Source organism: Heptranchias perlo, chromosome 21 (assembly GCF_035084215.1).
Source record: "Heptranchias perlo isolate sHepPer1 chromosome 21, sHepPer1.hap1, whole genome shotgun sequence".
Taxonomy (NCBI): Eukaryota; Metazoa; Chordata; class Chondrichthyes; order Hexanchiformes; family Hexanchidae; genus Heptranchias; species Heptranchias perlo.
Genome location: NC_090345.1, coordinates 34,846,481 through 34,868,243, shown reverse-complemented (window position 1 = coordinate 34,868,243; position 21,763 = coordinate 34,846,481). Strand labels below are relative to the sequence as shown.

Below are 21,763 nucleotides of genomic sequence, written 5' to 3'. Positions count from 1 at the left end.
TTCCTCCTATAATTTCAACAATTTCTTGACCGGATCTGCTGAAGTATTCAGGACGGAAACAGATATTCGATGGGCTGAATTCCGTTTATTTTTCCTCCTATAAAAGGACGAAAAATAAACGGACATCAACCCTGACCAAAACAAAAGATTCTGAAACTCTGATAAATGGTTGATATTTAACGTAATTATTTCTTTCTTTTTACGATTTTTAAGTGTCTAATTCCCAAACTTATCTTTTTACATAAATTGTATTTTGTGTCATTCATTAACTGTGATCATCCCATCAAACTGGAAAAAGAACATATTTGTATCAGAACCAAGGATCACATCAGCAATGCTTGTTGTTAACTGTGAAGACTTTTCAAGGATTGATTTCAGATTCATGTTTAGCTCCTGGATGATGAAGGGCCTTGAAAATCGTGGTGACAAATTGTTTTAGGGACTGAGACATCCACAAACCAATCAACATTTTAAATCAGTGTTCCCTCTTCCCCATTAGAGGGTTAGCAATACTTCAAGGGGAATGTGTATTACACGGAATGGTTGTGGAATAGCTTTAAATGTATAACAAAGTAGTTATAACAAGTAGCTTCTAACACTTCGGAGTTCCAATACACAACACGTTTGCTTTCCTTCCAGCACAAACAAAACTAACATTTTAAACATTTAGCTATTATGCTAAATGACTGACCTGGAAAAACGTTCAAAATACGCTAGGCGAGTTATAGTATAAATAGTTTTAAAAGCCATGGAAAATGTGCAACTTCAGATGTCAAGCGAAAAATCAAAGAAAAATCAAAAATCACCATTACCCGTGGATTCTTTTCCTTTTCTTATTTGCTTATTTCGCATGAGGAACCTGAAAACGCAAGGTATTTTTAAATTAGTAAAGAAAAATCCCACAGGGTAAGGGCAGCGATTCATGCGTTAAAAGACCGCATATATTATCTCCTGATAAACTCACAATTGGTTAGTTTAATTGATTCGTCATTTCTTGTAAATTGCTTTGACCAAATTACGATAATAAATAAGTTAAAGGTACAACTTAATTTATCGGGCTATGTTTCAAACATTAGCACTGCTCTGCCCAAATGGGATCCGATTCTTCCTAATCCCACCATATTTTCGGGGTGGGAATCATTCTGAGCAACGGCGGGTAGAAATATTTCCATCTACACGGCATGTTGGCTTTATTTAGCACCTGAATGCGCTTTACAGGTAAGAATGTGTAATACTCTTCAATGCATATTGTATGGGGGCACTAATGTCACTAATTCCTTTTCGAGTTTACAGCGCTTACTGAGAACAGTGCAGAGACAGAACGGAAGCAGATTTAATCGAAAAATGATGCAGTACTGTCTGCTGGATGATATTGGCTATGCTTTTATTTTTAAAAATTGATTACATACTCAATCTTGAAAAATAGTTTAATTGCCAAAATAAACTGACCGATATTGTAATCCTTTGCATTGTCCAATACTCGCTTACCCACTTTTAAATTGGAGTGTACATTATAAGAAACGAAGCAATTTGAAAAGTATAGAACTAATCTAATTTACCGTCTATTCTGATCCACCGTTAAATCAATGAAAATAATGCGTTGAAGCTCTTTTAACTTGGCCATTGTCCATTGGTTTGATGTAGTTAGTAATAATTGCCTAATCTGGTGATTATCACCCATGGCTGTTGGCCCCTGTACGTGCTTTCTATAGTGATTATATTATACCAGACAATGCATTGATAAATGCAATCAAATCACTTAATTGGTCAAATGACCCTACTAATACATCAGAATATATTTGCCTTTTAGCGCATTGTTCATCTTGTGATGACAGAGTTGTTTTTGTTAAGGTGAGTAATAATGATTGCAAACTTCGGTAGATTGAAATTGGACTGAACGAGTAGTTCAGCTATCACCCGCTACTCGAATGAAAAACAGCAAGAGATGTTCAAAAGTGACACAAATCGGCGCAAACACTTTATGCCCCATCAGAAGATTTATTTCAATTATATGTTAAGTCTGATATTGAAATAAAAGACGGTATCACTATAGGTCATGGAGAACAATATGCTAGTATCGGGAGGAATGGTAAAGAACAACTAGTTTTCTTATAAGTGAAATCATAAACAGAGGTACGAGCACTAAGTTATTGCCTGCTGCAAAAGCAAAATCCTGCGGATGCTGGAAATCACACAGCAGCTTTGTTGATAGTGCCCGTCAGATGCTGCCCGACCTGCTAAGTGTATCCCAGCATTTTTCTGTTATTGCTTGCTGTGTTGTTATTAAGATTCTTTCATCCATTGATTTTCCGTGATAAATTGTGTGTGCAATCGATTTTAGCTCAATAACACAAGAGGAAAAAAACAGAAGGAATTGATGAATTATGAAAAACTGAAGACTTGAAAAAGTTATGGTTAACTTCGGTACAATTAGGCTGTTATAATAGATTGGCTACCTAATATTTTCAATTAATACTCTTTACTCTAAAATAATCTCTGCATTAAAATACGTTGTAGCACGATTATATCACTGAAATAGTAAATTTATGGAAATTGTAAACTGCGTTGGATAAATATACTCTGGACAGAGCCATATAGAACGGGAGGGTCTCAGGATCTATCTGTACTGATTTAACTGTTCTTTAGCAGGGGAAATGGTGGCGTACTTCAATTGACCTCGGTGTCCCAGGACTAAGAAGGGGGGGAAGGGGAGGGGTGAATTGCGCCGAGTTCCAGCTACTAATCCGTTATTCAGTGACTCCTGCTGAAAAAGTGTCAAAAGTGTGTGGATGTTGAGAACAGGATGTAGGAAGCCTACTTTGGTGGTCCAAACTCACACATGAAAAATGAACATTTAGGCAAAGTGATGCTGAGCCCAGCATCAATCACCTCAGTTAGGAGGGGAGTAAAGTTGTCATCTATCTGACACATTGGCAGGGGAGAAACAGTAATTTGAAGAGAGACCCCCAGATTAACCAAATCACTACCGTTAAAATTGAGAACATTTCAGAGAATTTCGTTTTCACTAAAGCGATTTGCCTCAGACCAAGTCACTGGATAAAAAATGATGCCATTTCAGGAATATTCAAATAAAAGGAAACCGCTGTTATTTTGTGGGACACTCGTTCAGTCCAATTTCTTTTGATCAGATGCTGATCAGGGAAACTAAAGTAAAATGTTTATTAAAACGTTGCCGACCCCTGCTTTAATTTTGTTTAACCATAAGTGACATCCAGTGACACCCACAGTTATAAGGGTGGAATCTTACACCGGTGACAGGTGTGAACATAATAGCCGGATTTCTGTATTAGTGACCCCGAAAGAGTCAGGACCCTCGGCAGAGCGGGTACTACTGTTTAGTGATATTAAACATAAACTGGTGAATTATTGTTGGGAAGCAGTAGTGTTTGAAAGCGGATACCGAAATGTGCCCCGTACAATAAATGAGTGATGCTCTGGTGAGATTGACAACAGTTCATTAATATTGTACTGGGAGCGTTCACCTTAAGGATGTACCTTAAGTTTATATACTGCTAGACTTTGTAATCTGCCGGTCATTTACGAATCTGTTCAACACTGCTCACTTCACGTCATTTGATGCTAATAAAACACAAGACAGTTTATGTTGTTTGGAATGTCAAACCTGGATATGGCGAATCACTTTGAAGGAGAGCTCTTTAAAACTCTACAACACTCTTACTGTTCAATGATTCCGCCAGTTGGCGCCGTAAAGGGCACCTGCCGCTAAAACGGCTCTTGACTGATAAAATAAATTATATTGAAGTCTTTCCAAATCAAAGACCTGAGGATATTCGTGCTGAAGATTCCAAGTCGACAATACTCTGGATGGTCAGGACGGCGCCACTGGTAAAACACGCCGGTGTTTAAACGAGGTTGTATCAGCCTCTTAAAGATAACTGTAATCTATTCTGAATGGAAGAGTGCTGGGGGCCATATAACATGTGAAGCGTTGTAAAATGCAGAGAGGCCACGGTTATACATTGTCAATGCTTAATCAGGTTTCAGTACCCTACAAGAAAAAAATTGGAGCAGTAACTTCATGAAGTATTCCAATGAAATAGCCATCCGCACATGCATAGAATTATATATGTGTGCGAATGTATAATTATTTTTGTTTAAAAATTAATAAGCTCACGAGCTTTTATTCCGGAGAGCCCCATAAGTCCATAATGTTTTGGGGTTGGGGGGAAGAGATTTAAAGTTATATTGAATTTGCACACATTGCTAATAAAAACAGACGTAAGTGTTCCGATTAAGGTTTATCCGCTAATGAGGCACAGCGCTAGAAACAGCTATTTCCAAATCTCAGGCCCACAAAATTCCAACAGAACAAAGCAGCAAACAGGAAATATTAGCACAATTAGGATTGAGCTGTCCGGGCTTCCAGGGCTCGATTGCTGGGGTTCGCCCACTTGCATAAGGACAACAAATTCAATGGAAATTAGAGACAGGCACACAGATCCTTTCATCAGAAGCACTGTCTTATATAAAAAAACAACCAGCCCTCTGTCAAAACACCAATATAAATGCAGATTAATTGATTAAATTCAAATTGCTATTGGCGATAATTGAATACACAGTTGTAATGGTGTGTCGCGTTTAACACCTCTTCTAGGGCCTAATTGCAATGTAATGGACCATGGCAACGAAGAACTGTAAGTTAGGAGTTTGTCAGAAAAGTTTTTTAAATGTTCATGTTTGTTGTAGGAGGTTATATGGTTAGTTTTCCATGAGGTAAAAATAAGAGAAAGTTGTATAAATATTCTTTAACAAATGTGATTATGAACGGTATAGACCAAAAGAACATACTTTACTAATTAAAATTATATAGATCGGAATCGAGAATGAAGATTAATTTACAACAAAACTGGCGAGGGAATAACATTACCCTGTTATAAGATATTAAAATCTTAAGAAGTGAAACTTTTCATTGATTAATCCATAAATGATTACAGTATAATTTGTTGGGTCTTAATTGGAACACCTTAGTAATAATTCAATCACCCATGTATCATATTGCATCCATAAAACTCCCTGGCACTGTTTAAATATTCTGGGCATGAATTTATATCTGGCAAGATGGCATAGGAACATGCCAACTGCCCGTTGTCAAGTTGGAAAGATTATCTGTAATCACCAGGCATTGTTCTCTGACTATATATATATACGCGGTACCTTCCATGGAATCTCACACTCACCTGACGAAGGAGAAAGCCTCCGAAAGCTTGTCATTTTCAAATAAAACTGTTGGACTATAACCTGGTGTTGTAAGATTCCTTACATTTGTCCACCCCAGTCCATCACCGGCATCTCCATATCATGGTAATTTTAAGCACCCGTCTACACTAATATGCCACCAATCTTTGAGTCTTCTGCAAACTTGGATATATGGCTCTCTTTTGTGTTATTGAAGTTATTAATAAACATAGTGAATAGTTGAGGCCCCAGCACAGATCCCTTTGGGGCACCACCAGTCATTTCCTTCTAATTTGAGTACATACCCATTATCCCTACACTCTCTTCTATCTCCTAACCAGGTCAATAATTTGCCTTTAATTCCATGAGCTTTAATGTTAGCTAACAGTCTCTTATGTGAAACCTTATCAAATGCCTTCTTGAAGTCCATATAAACTACATCCATAGACATTCCCCTGTCAACTACTTTAGTTGACAGGGGAATGTCTATGGGGTTTGTTAGACATGACCTACTGTTTACAAATCCATGTTGGCTCTCTCTAATCAGGTCAAATTTCTCTAAGTGCTTAGTCTCTCTATCCTTAATTCTAGATTCTAATAACTTCCCCACCCTAGTGGTTAAATGAGATGAATTGTGCATCAGTTGTACCTCCAGGGAGTATAGTGCACTTAACGGCAAACCTTCAATGATTTCAGATTGCAGTTAACAGTAAAATGCACACATTTTAAACAACATGTCTAATATAAACTCACCTATGATGGAACCCTGTTTCGAAATAAGAATTCTGTCTTGTGTCCTATCCACAGGCCAATGTCACATCGAACGTATACACAGGAAGGGGCTTTGTTGTGCTCATCTTATCAATAGGGACTTTGCTGATTAATTAAACAAACATTGCTTCAACCCCCTCCTCCCATAAAATGACCCATCCAAAATAATTATCCTCATTTTAAGCCATTGGCACCGTAAGCAATTCGATTCAAAACAGGCAATTAAAATAAAATCCAAAATTAGTTGAATGCTTCTTATAGAGCTATAGTTTTAAATCCTCAGCCCACTTTTGAAATTGTTTTACTGTATAACGGAATTAAATATAAAATGTCGCATAATTTATTAATGAAATCTTAAGTCAATATTTTTCTTTTGGGCGTTTTAAGAAATCGGAAATTAATCTAATATACCTATCATCAAACCTTTAACTCGGCTAACAGAAACTGGTGTCCCTTTATACCTGATACTCCCTCTAGCACCAGCTCTTTCATAGTAGTGCGATTATTAGACAATAATTGATAAAATTATTGTATTTGAGGAAACGAAGCCATGGGCATTCGAGCAGGTAGCACAGACAGCAAGGCCGTCAAGTGGAGGGAAGAGCAGGCACACATTTGGTTTGAAAAGATAAATGTCAAATAACCAATATTTACAAGTAGCAGATCAATGAATTAATCAGGAATCCAAGCAAGGAAATCGCGTGGGTGGCGTCCGTCTCACTGGCGGCAAGTTTCAAGCAAATATATTCAATATTCGAGCACCACATTACCATCTGCTACTGCTATCAGATTATATTGAGAGGGGATAGTTACGGGGTGGATGACATTTTGTTTAAGAGCCAAATTAATGAAAGTTGCATTTAGATTCCACGGTCCAGAATTATTTTAATACCTTATCGGTCATCGCACTTTTAAAAAACGGCTTTTTTCCCCCCTCCTTTCTTTTCCCCCGATTTTCTCATTTTTTGAAAATTATTTTATATCATGCTCAAGTTGGCAGCAAGCTTGAGAACTTAGCCCAACTTACAATTCTTTAGGTGTTGAATTGGACAATGAAGGCTTATGATTCATTTAACCACAACCCAGATCCTTTCCTCAGCATTTTCGCACCCTCTCTTCAGATATAGGTGAAACCTGTTCGACAACAGATACAAATATACCCTCCAGATAAATCACCAGGAGGAATAGCGGCCCATTGTCCCCCTTTCTAGGCAGTAATATTGAACAAAATTGTGGTGCACTCAATGTTGCCCCAGAAAACTTCTCTAACTCAGTCTCGATCAGAGAACAAAGTAGAACCTCTTTAGTCTCAATGGTGCTTTAATTCACTGGGGTATCAAGGGTATGGATATCAGAGACAACAAACATTGGAGAGGTGGGTCATAGAATTCTGTGCATTGCCAAACAAATTAAGAACACAAACTATATTGCTGAAATAATCAAACTGCAAGTCATCAAAAGCTTTGCATGTAATCAGAGAGAGCATTGACCTCTCAAAGCATCTGAACAGAAAGTCAGTGTCAGGACAGAACAGCAATCTCTTCCAGTGTAGGAAATGTCCCTGCCCATAGAAGTCAAAATAGACAAATAGTATTCAATGCCTCAGAGATCCTCAGAGCTCTCCATGCATTTTGAGGCTTGACCCTTAACCCTTAGCAATTGCCCAGAGATATTATAGACCACCATGTACCCGACCCTGCTTTTAAGAAACGTATTGGTGCTGGACTCTTCAAGCGATCTACAATCTTGTTGCCCCTCCCTGCCCCCTTCTTGTTTCTTTGGTGTATACATATTCTTGGCAAGAGTGCTCCTCTGGATTGCCATTGACTTTCTCCTCCTTTTGTAAGGCGCCGGTGGGGTGGGGGGGGGGGGGGGTGCGGTGGTGGTGGCGGAAGAAGAAATGCAGTGACAATGTTGCTGTGGTCCTATTATTTTATTTGTTGCATGTTTAACAAAACAAGAAGTACACTTCCAAAGGATTATGATTCTACAGTATGTAATTTATGCTTTTACATAAAAAGTTTTGAATCAGTATTAGAGCTTTTATTTTTTTCCTATGAAAAAAAAGTATATACAACCAAATACATTGGGAGTAAGATACAATGAAAATTTTTTACTGTATATATATATATAAAATTGGATAAGAAAGTCTACAAAAGTTTTAGATTATCCAGCATTAGATGTACACATATTGTAAGTACAGGGCACAGAAAAAGTCTTTAAACATTAAAAAGAGGAAAATAATATGGGACATTTGAAAGTCTTTGAAATAATTCAATGTACAAGAAAAAGGCAGCGATCAGGTAACAATACTTAGAACAGTGGACTTTTAAGGCAGTGAAAAACCAAAGTAGACAGCAAGATACATAAAAGCAGAATTAAAATGACAATTACATGGCAATATTAATTCTGCATTCTGAGCGGCAATTTAGATTTCGATATTGACAGGACTGGATTATCTTCCACTGACTTTAACTTGTCAAAATTGATAGCAGTTTTGTTTTCTTTGTCCTTTTTGTGGCTTTTTTTGTGCTAAAAAAGGTGAAATAAAACAATTACCAACAGATTGTATACTAACAGATGGAGTACATTAAGTCAACAGGTAAAAAAATTCACTTTGAAACTTGGACCTTAAAAAAACACTAGCCTATATTTTTCAAATTTGAACAGATTCGCTGCAGAAAAATTGCAAAAATTCTTAATATTCATATAAATTCAAAAAATATTAACATTTCAGTTTGCTAATGAGATAATAACTTAATTCATCTACAGCACAGATTCAATAAGCATATCAATAAATCCCATCATATTTGGGTGTAAATGGCAATTTCACCTGTGAAAATCTAAACTATTTTACATATGAATCAAATATAAACAAAGTCAGGATCTGAGATTCAGTATTAATTTGATATTCTGTCGGAGCTGTTCCAGAGCATCTTTCCCACAATTAGGTTCCATCAACATTTTAGCCTCTTCACACTCACTTATCCAACAGTCATTATACTTGGCATACTCCATACCAAGTTATAGGCTCAAGAGGTTTCATGATCAAATTAAAAAACATGCACCTATGTCACTTCAAGAACCTTGACCTGAGTGTTCCAAATGCTGGCTACAATATATTTATTTTGATTCTTTCAAGAGTACAGCATAGCTTCCTCTGAACATATTTTCACAGCCCACAGTATTGATATTTCAGAAAAAAATAACATTTATAACATTGCTCGTGTCTAGTTCATCTGAGATCACCACCTTCATGAAATATTTTAAAGAGTTTATAAAGTTTCTGCAATAAACTAGGTGCCCACTATGCTATTTTCACTTTTACTATCTCAATTCACCTATTTTACACTAATGAAATGAACCTAGCAACACAAGTTTAATAGAACAACTTCAATTTACCTGGAAGAATGGAGCACCACCACTACTAAGGCAAAAATCTTCTTCCATACTCAATTTCTCACTAGCAATACTGTCACTATTGATGCTTGCTTGATCATCTTCCAGAGAGTCCTGAAATAAACCACAAGTTAATTTCCCAGATAGCAGATTTTAAAAGAAAGAATCAATTTGCATTTAGTGTTTTTCACATCCTCAGCATTTCACAAAGCACTTCAGAACCAATGAAGTACTTTTGAAGGTAGCCATTCCTTTTGCAGGCAAATGCAGCAACCAAGTTGCACACAGCAAAGTCCCACAAACAGCAGTGAGATGAATGACCAGTTAATCTGTTTTGGTGGTGTTGGCCAAGAGATGAATGTTGGTTAGGACACTTAGTAGAGTTCCTTGCTCCTCTTCAAAAAGTGCCATTCAAGTGAAAGTCTGAATAATGGGTGTTGTGTGCACAGTCTGATCATTGGGGCATCACAGAGAAGCTCAATCATGTGCTCAACTGACATCCACACATATGCACCTTCTAGCCATGGCGAGAGGGTAGCTTTCAGGAGAAGGAAGCATGGCTGTTTCCTCTTCCACCTCCGCCCCAAGCCTGGTGATAGAGGCCAATTGTCACACCCAAGTACCTTCCCAGTTAATACCAGATAGCCCAGTGCAGACCAAGAATTGAACCTGGGGCCTTTGTGGTCTGTATGGTTCAGTATCACCTTACGTGGTATAGTTAATGTATTTACTTACTGTGTGATTGGGAAGACTTGATATTTAGTTTTCTACTTATGCAAGGATGTAACACTGGAAGATGATGTCCAACATAAGTCAGGACAGTGAGACTTGCATCATTTAACACCTTCATTAGCATTATTCAAAGCTGCAACTGAATGGAAAGTACAGGCATCCACCATGATCACTGGGGAAAAAACTAGAGCCTTCCTGTAATTTTCTGAAGTGGAAATTCATAAAGCTTGAATCTTTCTGGAAATAGTCAGGTGTACTAAAAACTTTAGATTTTATGCCCTTGGCCTCAAATGAATAATACACTGCATGGATGGGTAAAATTTGAGACAGATTAGAATGAATTAGAGCTCATCGGATTATTATAGAGCAGGTGGAGGTCACAAATATGGTCTTGCAGGGACAAGCACCCGTGAACCTCTGGAGACTGCACAGGTGTTGACTCATTACCCATGGTATGAGCAAAACAAATTGATAATCCTGAAGTGTTCTACAATTCATACATCATAAGTTTGCATCAGTATTCACTTTAGCTAAATTAAAGCAAAAGTTATGAGCAACACTTCAGCAACTCATAACCAAAGCAGCTTATTCTTATAAAAAGATGTTTGGCTCCCATGACTAAGAATGTCCACCCACCTCAAAAAACAAGAACTCATTTTTATTCTTGAAAAATAGTTCAGAAAAGTGAATAGATCTGAGCCATACAGACTAGCTGATCTTGACCAGGGTGGCAGTTGAAGCATTGACTTCAGAGTCCTGGATTTATGGGGGTAAATTCAGCCAGGGCTCCCAGCTCTGATTTCTATCCAATTTGGCAGGGGGGGGGGGGGGGGGGGGGTGGGGGAAATAAAAACAGTAGAAATAAGGAGTTGGAACCCTGGCTGATGATGGCCAGCTTCCCGGCCCACACTATTTCCACACTGGATAGAACTCGAGCATATGCTTCAAGTGTGCACTTGGTCAAAAAGCCTGCCAACACTCACCCAAGTAGCTGCCACTCATATGTAAGCCTTGACTGTATGGGTGCTGAGTGCCTTACAGAACCTATGAATCATACCCTAGCAAGGAATTAACACCTTTTAGGGGGAAAAAAAAAGGATAAGATTGGCAAGAAAAACTTTTTTTTTGAAAAAAGGGCAAAAGTGGAGTTTTGGTAATCTGTTTTGCCCCATAAGTTTACCACTGCCTGACAATGAATACCATAAAAAGGAGGATTCCAGGTAGATTCCCTTCTTGGCAAAACAGGAGGATAATAAAAAGTTTGTTAAATGTAGAAAAAGCAGCTATAGCATCGAATTCAGCTGGTTCGTAACCCAGAATCAGAGGTGCAAGATAAAAACAAACACTCACATTTCCCATTATATACCTGCTTTTGCAGCACTAGTACACAGAATATATGCAAAAGAAAGTATTTTACTCTCAAGTCTGAAGCGCTACTAACACGCAACTTGCAGGAAGTGTAATGAAGAGATAATATAGTTACCGTAGCGCCACTAAATCTAACATTTTCCATAATAATTACCTGCTCAGTGACCAGCTCCTCTTGGATGGACACGACAGCATCCGGAGCACCTTGGAATTCCTGCTGCTGTGCTTTGTACTGAACAACCAAGACGTCACGTGGCTCTGTTCTCGAGAAGGCTCGCGGATACGGATATTCTCTGCGCTGTGGAGTAGTACCTAAAAATTAAAAGTACGATCATCATCACACACACCAACTTGCATTTATATAGCGCCTTTAACGTAGTAAAACATCCCAAGTTACTTCACAGGAGAGTTACCAAACAAAATTTGACAGAGCCACATAAGGAGATATTAGGACAAATGACCAAAAGCTTGGTCAAAGAGGTAGGTTTTAAAAAGGAGAGGTTGAGTGTTTTCGGGAGGGAATTCCAGAGCTAGGGCCTAGGCAGCTGAAGGCATGGTTGCCAATGGTGGAGTGATTAAAATTGGGGATGCGCAAGAGACCAGAATTGGAGGAGCAGAGAGATCTCTGAGAGGCAAAGCCATGTGAAAACAAGGATGAGAATTTTAAAAATCGAGGCGTTGCTGGACTGGGAGCCAGTGTAGGTCAGCAAGCACAGGGGTGATGAGTGAATGGGACTTGTGTAAGTTAGGATACGGGCAGCAGAGTTTTGGATAATCTCACGTTTACGAAGGGTGCAAGGTGGGTGGTCAGCCAAGAGAGCAGTGGAATAGTCAAGTGTAGAGATAACAAAAAGGCACAGATAAGTGTTTCAGCAGAGGAGTTGAGGCAGGGTGGAAACAGGCGATGTTACAGAGGTGGAAGTAGGCAATCTCGGTGATGGAGCGGATATGGGGTCGGAAGCTCATCTCAGGGTCAAGTAGGACTCAAACAAAGAACCATTCCAGCTGTCTGAAGGAAATGTTCTCCTCCTGGTACAATTCCCTCATTGGGGCATGATGCCATGACCAGACAACAATCTCTGGCAGCTTACCCAGTGACCATTATTCATATGCATGCCTGGACCCTGAATTCGAGCAAGTTACTTAATTGCAGATAACATCGCAGCTCTGCTCAATCCCATCTGCGCCAATTGTGACATAGATATTGCAACAGTGTAGCTAAGTCCGGACTGGCACCTTCCTGGTCTGTACTGCTGAGTTAGAGGCTTTAGAGACTTGCATTTTTTTTTTGATAGCCGTGCATGTAAGTCACATCATTTTGAAAGATAAAGCTCAACTTAAAAACATTAATGCTTTGTTTCAGACAATTTCAGCATGGCTCATTTGGTAGCATTCTCACCTCCAAGTCAGAAGGTGTGGGTTCAAGACCCATTTCAGGGCTCGAGTACAAAATCTGAGTTGATTACTGCAGTATTGCAGTGTCTGGGGTGCTGCCTTTTGAATGAGAAATGTAACCATCTATTCTGATGATCTGGGTGGATGTTAAAGATACCATAGCAATATTGTAGAAGAACAGGGAGTCCTAGCCTCTGCCAAAGCTACCAAAAACAGGCTAACTGGTTATTCATGTCTAATATGTGTGTGATCTTGCTGTGCCTGAAATGGCTGCTGTATCTGGACTACAGAACAAGTTACTGTATTCAAAGTAATTTATCTGAGATTGTTAAGTTAAGGCACCATAAGTGCAAGTCTTTTTACTGTTTCTGGACACCTGCATGCCCATGGTTTCTGAATTACTTATACAACACATAACTTCATATAAATAGTATTCAGTTGAGAAAAGTTGTTTCAGTAGTGACTGCTCCACACCAACTTTAGTGCAGTTGTAACATATGAGGGGGCAATTTAGCTGTTGGACAGTCCTCCCCCTTAATAGCTATTCAGTTATAACTTATTTCAACACTATATTGCAAGTTTCATTGAAAAAGCTGATTCAGCTGTTAATAAACTAGCAGTCCCTTCATTTGTTGACTTGTATATTCCTTCTTTGGACTGTTCTTTTTAACAACCTCAAATATTCAGTTAATTATCCTATTCACTTCTTTTTACCGAAAGGAGTTGATCATACCTGTGGGGACGTCCTGTCGGAGCTCTTCAGATAAGAAGTTAAAGACATTATTTAGTCCTGCCTGGGCTCGTACAGTTAGCTCTTTTGTGTGCTGTGTCATCTCCCCGTTATCATCATTAACCTGTTCAAGTATGGTGGAGAGTGCCAATTCCTCTGCATCACACTGTCCTTTCAGCTGTTCTGTGACCTTGGTAAGTAGAGAGTCACAATTCTCATTGGCATCCTACACAAAAAGGAGACAAAACGGCATGCAATGTAACTTGAGTTTTCAGCGTTCAAGAGCAGATCAATGCCAAGATGGATTTAGAAAAATGTCAACCCAGTCCTTGTTTTAAAAAAAAACTGCTGCAACATCCATTGGAGATACCCAGAATGTGAATATAAAGATATTTACAAAAATAAAAGATTTATAAAACATCACAATCTAGAATTCTTTGAGGTTAAATTTTACAGGTTTGTGCAGATTTCATTTCCTAATGAGTTCTGTGAACTACATGTTTTTGCATTTGACTCTGCCTTCCAATTTACCTGAACAAGTTGTGAATGGGCTCACTACTCATTCTGTGTGTGCAAATATGAGAGTCGCAGCAACTCTATCTAAGGAGACTGATAGTGGAATTCTGAGTTACTTGGTCTAATCTAGTGGACTTCTAATTTCTTGGGGCAACAAAAATGAGCACTACTCCCTTTCAATTCCACGGACGGGAATTCTCAACAATTCTGATCTATTACCAGAATTTCCACCTACATTTTATTCCTTGGAGCAGAGGGTAGGAGTGGGGGAGGGAGGGGAGAGGGGAGAGGGGAAAGAGAAAAGTAAACAAAGGGGGAAAGTACTGGCATGAACAAAGAGGAGTGAGAGAAGAATAACATGAGCTGGAGGGGGAGATGGGAGGATACATGAACTGAGGGGAAGCAAAGAAGAATGCCACATGGAATGGGAAGGGAAAATAAGAGAAAGAGGGGTCAAGATCAGAAAGAAGAATTCTTCATTATTAACAATGATAAACATCAATTAGATTTGTAATTGAGAACACTAATTCATGTTTGCAATTTCTCCAAAAAGTGAGGGAAAAATAGGCAAAAGCTTTCACTATTACAAGTGATGGAATGTTGGATAATCCAACAGGTTAAGTTATGACAAACCTGTGCCACTGCACCCTGTGTAACTGCATGTCACACGTCTGCATTCAGGGCTGTTTGAGTGGCCAGGGTTTTTTGGGGTTGGGGTGGGCTGGTGTATTGGCTTTGGTTAGTTTTCCGGATTGCTAATGTATGCTGCTGCTTCATTCCACCACCTCACTCTGTACCGCAAGTGAGAATTCCTGGTCTGAGAATCAATCAGCAATTCCCACTCGCAGCACAGCATCCAATTCCATATTGGGGCAGGACCATCAGTTAGGAGCTATATAGTCAGGACCAGCAGGAAGGAGCATATGAAAGAGACCAAGTGTCTCTGACTAGGGGAAGGGGAGAATATCTCTGAGCTAGGAGGAGGGAAGGAGAACGTGACTGTTGCAGAAGCGATGGTCTGTTGAATACAGACAAATCCAAATGTCATGTATTTTTCCTTCAAGATTAAAAATCTATTAATTGTGATGTTCAACAAAAAAAAGTTTAAAATAAACCCGAATGCACCATTTTAAATATAAAAGTTATAAATCGCGCTGCATACGCCCTAGGTCTGAGTAATTACCTATCTGTAATTACTAGTCTTAACTCATAGAAGAGCTTTGAACATAATTTTGAGGCTATATTTCCTGAAAAATGCCATTTCCCCATCGCTTCCCAACTGATAGTATTTGAGGTATAGTTTTGTAAACAGAGTTCCATTCCAACATACCCTCTGAGAAGTGAGACTTTGTTTAACTTCATTAAAATAGGCAAGGCACAGAGAGAGAGTCCAGGAAAGAACTATGATAACACCTACCTGCTCAAGGTTCCTTAGCCTCCTCTTGTTACCGTTAAGGAAAGACAACTGATCCTGACTGAACAAATCGACGGTGCTCGTTGTCGATTGACACCATTGGCTGCTTTCCTGGCAAAGTACCAGCATACCAGAGCTGAGCTGTTGGCATTCAACATTCGATAGATCTGCAGCTTTTATCCCTTCACTGGATGTTGTTCTGATTTCACTTGCAAAACTGCCTAAAGAGGTGGTGAATTTCTCTTGATGGGAAGTAGCACTCTCCATAGCCTTTGCAGATTGTCTAGAAGGGAAAAGGATGGTTTTATGAAATACAAAGAATTTTTAAAATGCATGTCATATTATAGTGATTCTTAAGTCAAAAAGCAAGCTCTGAGGAAAAAGGTGCAGTGTACAATTTGTAGTTTTAAAACATCATTCAAACTGCTGTCAGAATTTAAATCAAATGTGCATTCCAGCAAATTTTAAATTAACGGAATACAGAAGAGCAAATAGAAATCCAATTACTTACAGCTGCACATTATCCTGAAGCATGGTCAACGAGTGATGCACATTTCCATTTTGTGTTAGAACACTATCAAAGCTCTGCTGAGTTTGCTGAACCAACAGACCAAGCTGACTCTGTAGATTCGAGATCACTTCAGAAATACCCTATTTATAAAAAGCCAGAGTTGAATAGTCACTGAATCAGTCAATCAATAAAACAAAAACACCAAAGCAAAATGTTTTCAGAGCCAATAAATTTTCACAGACCGCCATCTGCTCTTGCTGCGTTTTCTGAAGTTCTCGCTTCAATTTTTCGTTCTCATTTTGAACGACACCCAGAGCACAGCAAGTGGTTTCTCGTAATTTACTCAGCGTCCCGCTGTGTTGCTCGAAGAACGTGTTCATATCCGTTTTCATGACTTCCATCTGAAATAATTTAAAACATTAGTATAACAAACTGAATCTGGCCGACATGTGCAAAACAACACCATAGTTAAAGCAACATCACTGCAAAAGACTTGCTTTCAGTATTGTTATAGTTTGCATTAAACTGCAACCCTGGTAGATTCAAATGTAAAGCAGAATGGTCATATATGGTCTTGCTGCAGCTTACTCCAAATAAAGTTGCTTTCAATCATACTCTATTCCCTCAAATGAGGGTGATCTTCTGCACAATTACCTGCTAGTCATTAACATCTATAGAAAGTGAGTTAGCAGCCTGATTAATTCCAAACGGGTAAAAATTAAACTAGCATAATAGCTGCAAAATATTTGAGACAGCAGTGGGTTTGGGGGGTGGGGGAAGAAAACAGGACACCTCAATGTTGTGATCGGACAGATAGAGAAAAATATCAGCAACCTTCTCTGCTATGCCAGAATAGGTCTGAGAGTTCAGTTTGAGACAGTTGTTCAATTCCACTATAGAGGCAACCATAGGCAGTAAATTCTTCTTGAGCACTTTTTCCATTTCCACTTTGTGTTGCTCCTGAAAATAAAAACAGACTTGAAAAACTTCAACATGGAATCCCTCCCCGAACTATAAAACAAGCACTCTCAGCCCCCAGTCCCGCACACAATAGTAATGGGTTCTATATTGACAATTAACTGCTTGACAATGAATCTAGAATTTGCCTATTTAGACAAATTGCCTGCATGGTTGAGTAACCGGATTTAAAAATCACTGAAAATAACAACTTTAAAAAACTATACTGAACCATTTACTAGTTTTATTGGTCAGTTGACACTAGTCAGTTTTAGTAAATTAAATTTTGATATGTAAAAACTTTTAAAACATGCCTGTGCACCTAAGAAAACAAGTGCAATTTGATGAGCCTTCCCTAACTAGCACAATCGGTGTAAACTTGCAATGTTGACCTGGGGACGTGGCCAGTTTTATGGGTGGGACAAATTGAATCTTAAACCAGCGTAAAATAAAACACAGAAACCCTGAAAATAAGTGGTTTTGGGCGTAACTCAAGTTTAAAATTCCGATCTTTTGTGCTGGTTCAGCTGATTTTGCGCCCAGATTCCAACCCAACTATTGGAAACTACCTTGGGGTGTCCAATCTATGATCCTGGTGCCACGTGCAGCCCCGGAGCCCTGGCAATCTGGCCCTCAAAACCCAGACCAATGTGTGATTAAGTTTTCTGATTTGACGAGTTTGTCCTGTCTGAATTTTGCAGGTCTGGTGGTTTGAGAAGGGCTGATTTTAGCATTGTTTCATTGGTAGACAAAAAAAAAATCAATAAAAACACAGATGATGTGCTCCGTGGTACGCACCAATACAGTCCACAAAGACAACACTTAGACTCCCCCAGATTTAGCGTGTCTAAAGAAGACACAACCACGTTACAATGCTAAATATGAGTCAAACATTTCAGGCAAGACACACAACTTTCAACAGGTCAGGTCAGTGAAAGGAACCACTTGTTTTATTGTGTTGAATTAATGTGATGTAGGGACCTGCAGAAAGAAAGCTGCCAAAAATTACTATCTGAATTTTTAAATACAAAAAAAAAATCACAGATTGACTTGGACTGAATTAGTCCCTTCGGGTTAGGAAGGGAAACTGACCAGGATACCGACTCCTGACTACTATCTAATGACCACTACTGGAACCACACGTGGGCGATAGGTACGGACAGGACTACGCACGGTTGTGATCCAATGACTTGGCAACACTTGCTGTCAGAGCTCATGTACAAATAGGCACTCGAGTGAGGCAGCAGAGTGCGCCTGGCAGCTGTGGAACTGTACTTCCACAAGAAGTTTCTTCAGGAGAGATGGGGAAGGAGGCAAGAAAAAAAAAAGTATTTGTGGACAACGAATGCACTTCTGTACAAACTTACCAGGGCCTTCTGCACACTGTTCACCGACTGCTCAGTGAGACACTCCTGTTTAAGTATTTCCTGAAGACTTTGCGATACCTCGGAAGAAACCATTTCCTTGACTGATACAAAAGAAGTGGCCACTGCAGATATGGTAGAACTAAACGCAGAGACATTTGCACTCAGGAGGTCACCTGAAAACAAAGAAAAAGCTTGCTCAAGAAACTGAAGTGGCTAGAGGAAAGCTTTTTCTTCTGTTGGCAGCCATTCGTGTCTTAGAACAATTAACTTTCAAGTCTTTGAGCATTTACACTGAGGACTGCCTCTGCATAATGCGACAGTGGCAAGATTTTCCACTAGAGGGCCTCAGTGATCTACAGAGGAGTTCACTTCCCTCCCCCTCCTGTAACTGGAAGCCATCAGCGGCCTATGGAAATATTAGTAATCTAAAGCCAGTCACATAGCTCCACAGCTAAGTTCACTGACTTCCCCTTAGCCTAATGAAAAGGTAGCCTCAGAACAAGGATTGGGGGACATGTCCAGTCTCTGTACAGATATTGGTTAGATTCAGCACATTTTCATTTGGCTAGTGGAAGAATATTAGCAGTGGCCTTCAATACATAGTTTTATTTTCTATAAAATTACAGCAACCCAACATTGGCTTAAAAATGGGGAAGTCTGCATCGGATTCACGCACTTCAATTAGACCTTTTTAAAAAAAATAATTTTGAATTTCCTAAATGATTCCAAGGTTATTTTCTCCACTACTTTATCTGGGAGTCCACTCCACATACAGCTCTTGGTGAAGAGCTCATGAGGAGATCGGTCCCAAATTTGCCCTTCACTGGTTTAAAAATCAGTGTTCTCTTGTCCTACTCTCATAATTTGAAGTAATTTCACAAAGTTACCTATTCCATTTCATTTACAATCTTATATACCCCTGTGAGATCACTTCTCAGATGTTAACTATCCAGGCCAAAAAGTCAAAGATATTTTTTCTTTGCTGATAGCTCAGACCTCTGGCACTAGGGATCAATCTCACGGATCTTCTCTGCCTCCAATGTAGAATGTCTCCATTGTGTTTTGGTGACCAGAACTGGACATAGTACTCAAGATGGGGGTCTAACCAGAGCACTGTACACTTTGATCAGGACTTCCTCTGACTTGTATTCTACTGTTTCATCTACATTTGAACTGACGAAGAACTATCCTCTAACTGACCCAAGAAACCACAGCAATTGCACCTTGTGGCCTGACTAGAGACACACCCAATTACTCACAGCTGTACATTAGCCATAAAGTAATACATTGCATGATACATGGTATAACTCGCCTGTTCTTATAGGATAGTGTATGCTGTGGATTGTGAGCAGCACCATGGGGATCCACTGATAGGACAAATATGCTAGAGACTAGCTATTTTCTCCTACATCCAAAACATCCAGCTGCAACACATTTCCAGCCTAAAGTTACCCTGCGAGGTCCTAGCAAATACTTAGGCGGGGAAAGTTACCTACAAACTGTCTGATGAATCCTAAATGATAGCAATGCAAAAAAGGAGCAGTGTAGGTTCATTTTACCTGCACTGCTTTAAAGGGTTGGGTTTTAAAAATTTTTTCAAAAAAATAACTGGGTTTATTACACATTATTTGTAAGTCAATCATTTTAAACTGAAATTATTGGAACATACATTGTAGGATAAACAGCTTTAACCTTTTATTTAAAAAAAAATTTAGTCACGTCATAAAAGCAGAAAAACTCAATCCAAATATTTGCTAATAAAATTCGTAGCTTTACTATCAAACAAGTTGAAATTGGTCTAAAACCTACCAACGGATGTTACATAGAAATCAAACATTCCTTGCTGCTTTAAACGGGTTTCATCAGTTTTTCTCTGCAACTCTGTGAACAGGTCATTCATCTGCTTTGCGAAGCTCTCCTGTGCTTTGCAGTTATGAAATTCAACCGTTTGTTTGCGGTCAAGCTTCGCATGGAGACCAGACACATCTTTTGTACTGTCTTGAATAGTTTGCAGCAACTGAAATAAACAAACAAATTTTTTCAAATAAGGACAAATTGAACAAGTACTGAAACACCCGACTGAAACATGCAGGGGAGAAAAAAAAACTCAGAGATACACCTGTGAATTGGGAAGAAACAACGCAACAATTTGCATTTATATAGCACCTTTAACGTAGTAAAACGTCCCAAGGCTTCAAGGGAACGTAATCAGACTTAAAAAAATTGACACTGAGTCAAAGGAGGAGACATTAGGACAGGTGACCAAAAGTTTGGCCAAAGAGGTAGGTTTTAAAGGAGTGTCTTAAAAAGGAGAGAAAGGTGGAGAGGTTTAGGGATGGAATTCTCGAGCTTAGGGCCTACATGGCTGAAACAGTCAATAAACCAAAAGCTTTATCAATCCATAAGTCATACAATATGGCAAACAACATTAGTGTGCATTTCATGTCAGTCAACAGCTACCCATGTATTTTAAAATGGATATAAAAACTGATACAGACTTCATCTCAGTACTCAGACTATATTTATAAACCACTCAAGTTCTTGCTCAGTTTAGGATATATGGTATGTAGGAGTCACGTGGGGTTTTTACGCTAGACTATTTCTCAGACTCGATCACCAGACACTCCCACCTTTCCTGTGATCTGGAGTGTACCTTCTTCTGCCCGATTTCTAGGTAAATAATATAGAGACCCAGAGAATCCTTACTCTACACACCAGCTACTGGAACATACCATGTGCTGCAACACGAGTCTCCTGTCTTTGACAAGACGACTGAAAGTGCACTATCAGATCAAGGGTCAGGCACTAGAACAGTGTTTATTTAAATATAAACAGGTAAGTGAACTGTATGTGGTATAAAACAGTGCATCATACTTTTCACGATAAAGCCACTCACGTTGTCTCTATACAGACTGCAGCACGTTTCAAGGCATCAGCAGTGAGCTTCTGTTTCAAACTGGCTGAGCTTCTCTGCTAGTCGGCTCAAATTTGAAAACAGAACTTTTTTGCTGGATGAAATGCTGAAAACTGGCATTAGGTCAGAGCAGATACATCAATTGACATCCTGTGATGATCTACTGAAACAAAAGGCTGCATTTCCTGTATCAATGTTAAATGTATAGTCAGCCTTGACAACAGCATATGATGCTTGCCATGCAATGTGAAATCTGGGGCCATTTAACAAAATGATAAAGGCAGTTCTGATGAAAGATCTTTGACCTGAACCATTAACTCTGTTTCTCTCTCCACTGATGCTGCCTGACATGCTGAGTGTTGCCAGCGTTTTTCTGTTTTTATAACAAAATTAGCATCCTGGTCTTCCTACTGTGCTTTGCTCATCAATTTACACCTTTTCGAGCCTACCGCAGCCAACCTGCCTGGTCGCT

At 39.1% G+C, this 21,763-nt stretch overlaps 1 protein-coding gene across 1 annotated transcript in view; it reads right to left on the bottom strand.

Moving 5' to 3' along the window:
• Window positions 1–7,916: 7,916 nt before the first annotated feature.
• The window catches only part of kif11 (kinesin family member 11), a 40,357-nt gene continuing 26,510 nt past the window's right edge, over window positions 7,917–21,763 (bottom strand). The window contains exons 15-24 of the mRNA XM_068002447.1: window positions 20,187–20,394; window positions 18,378–18,550; window positions 16,888–17,013; window positions 16,296–16,454; window positions 16,054–16,193; window positions 15,546–15,825; window positions 13,616–13,838; window positions 11,642–11,799; window positions 9,391–9,501; window positions 7,917–8,520 (exon numbers count right to left, since the gene is read on the bottom strand). Of these exons, the coding sequence (XP_067858548.1) occupies window positions 8,392–8,520; window positions 9,391–9,501; window positions 11,642–11,799; window positions 13,616–13,838; window positions 15,546–15,825; window positions 16,054–16,193; window positions 16,296–16,454; window positions 16,888–17,013; window positions 18,378–18,550; window positions 20,187–20,394 (1,707 nt within the window). The 3' untranslated portion in view covers window positions 7,917–8,391. The remainder of the gene's footprint in view (window positions 8,521–9,390; window positions 9,502–11,641; window positions 11,800–13,615; window positions 13,839–15,545; window positions 15,826–16,053; window positions 16,194–16,295; window positions 16,455–16,887; window positions 17,014–18,377; window positions 18,551–20,186; window positions 20,395–21,763) is intronic.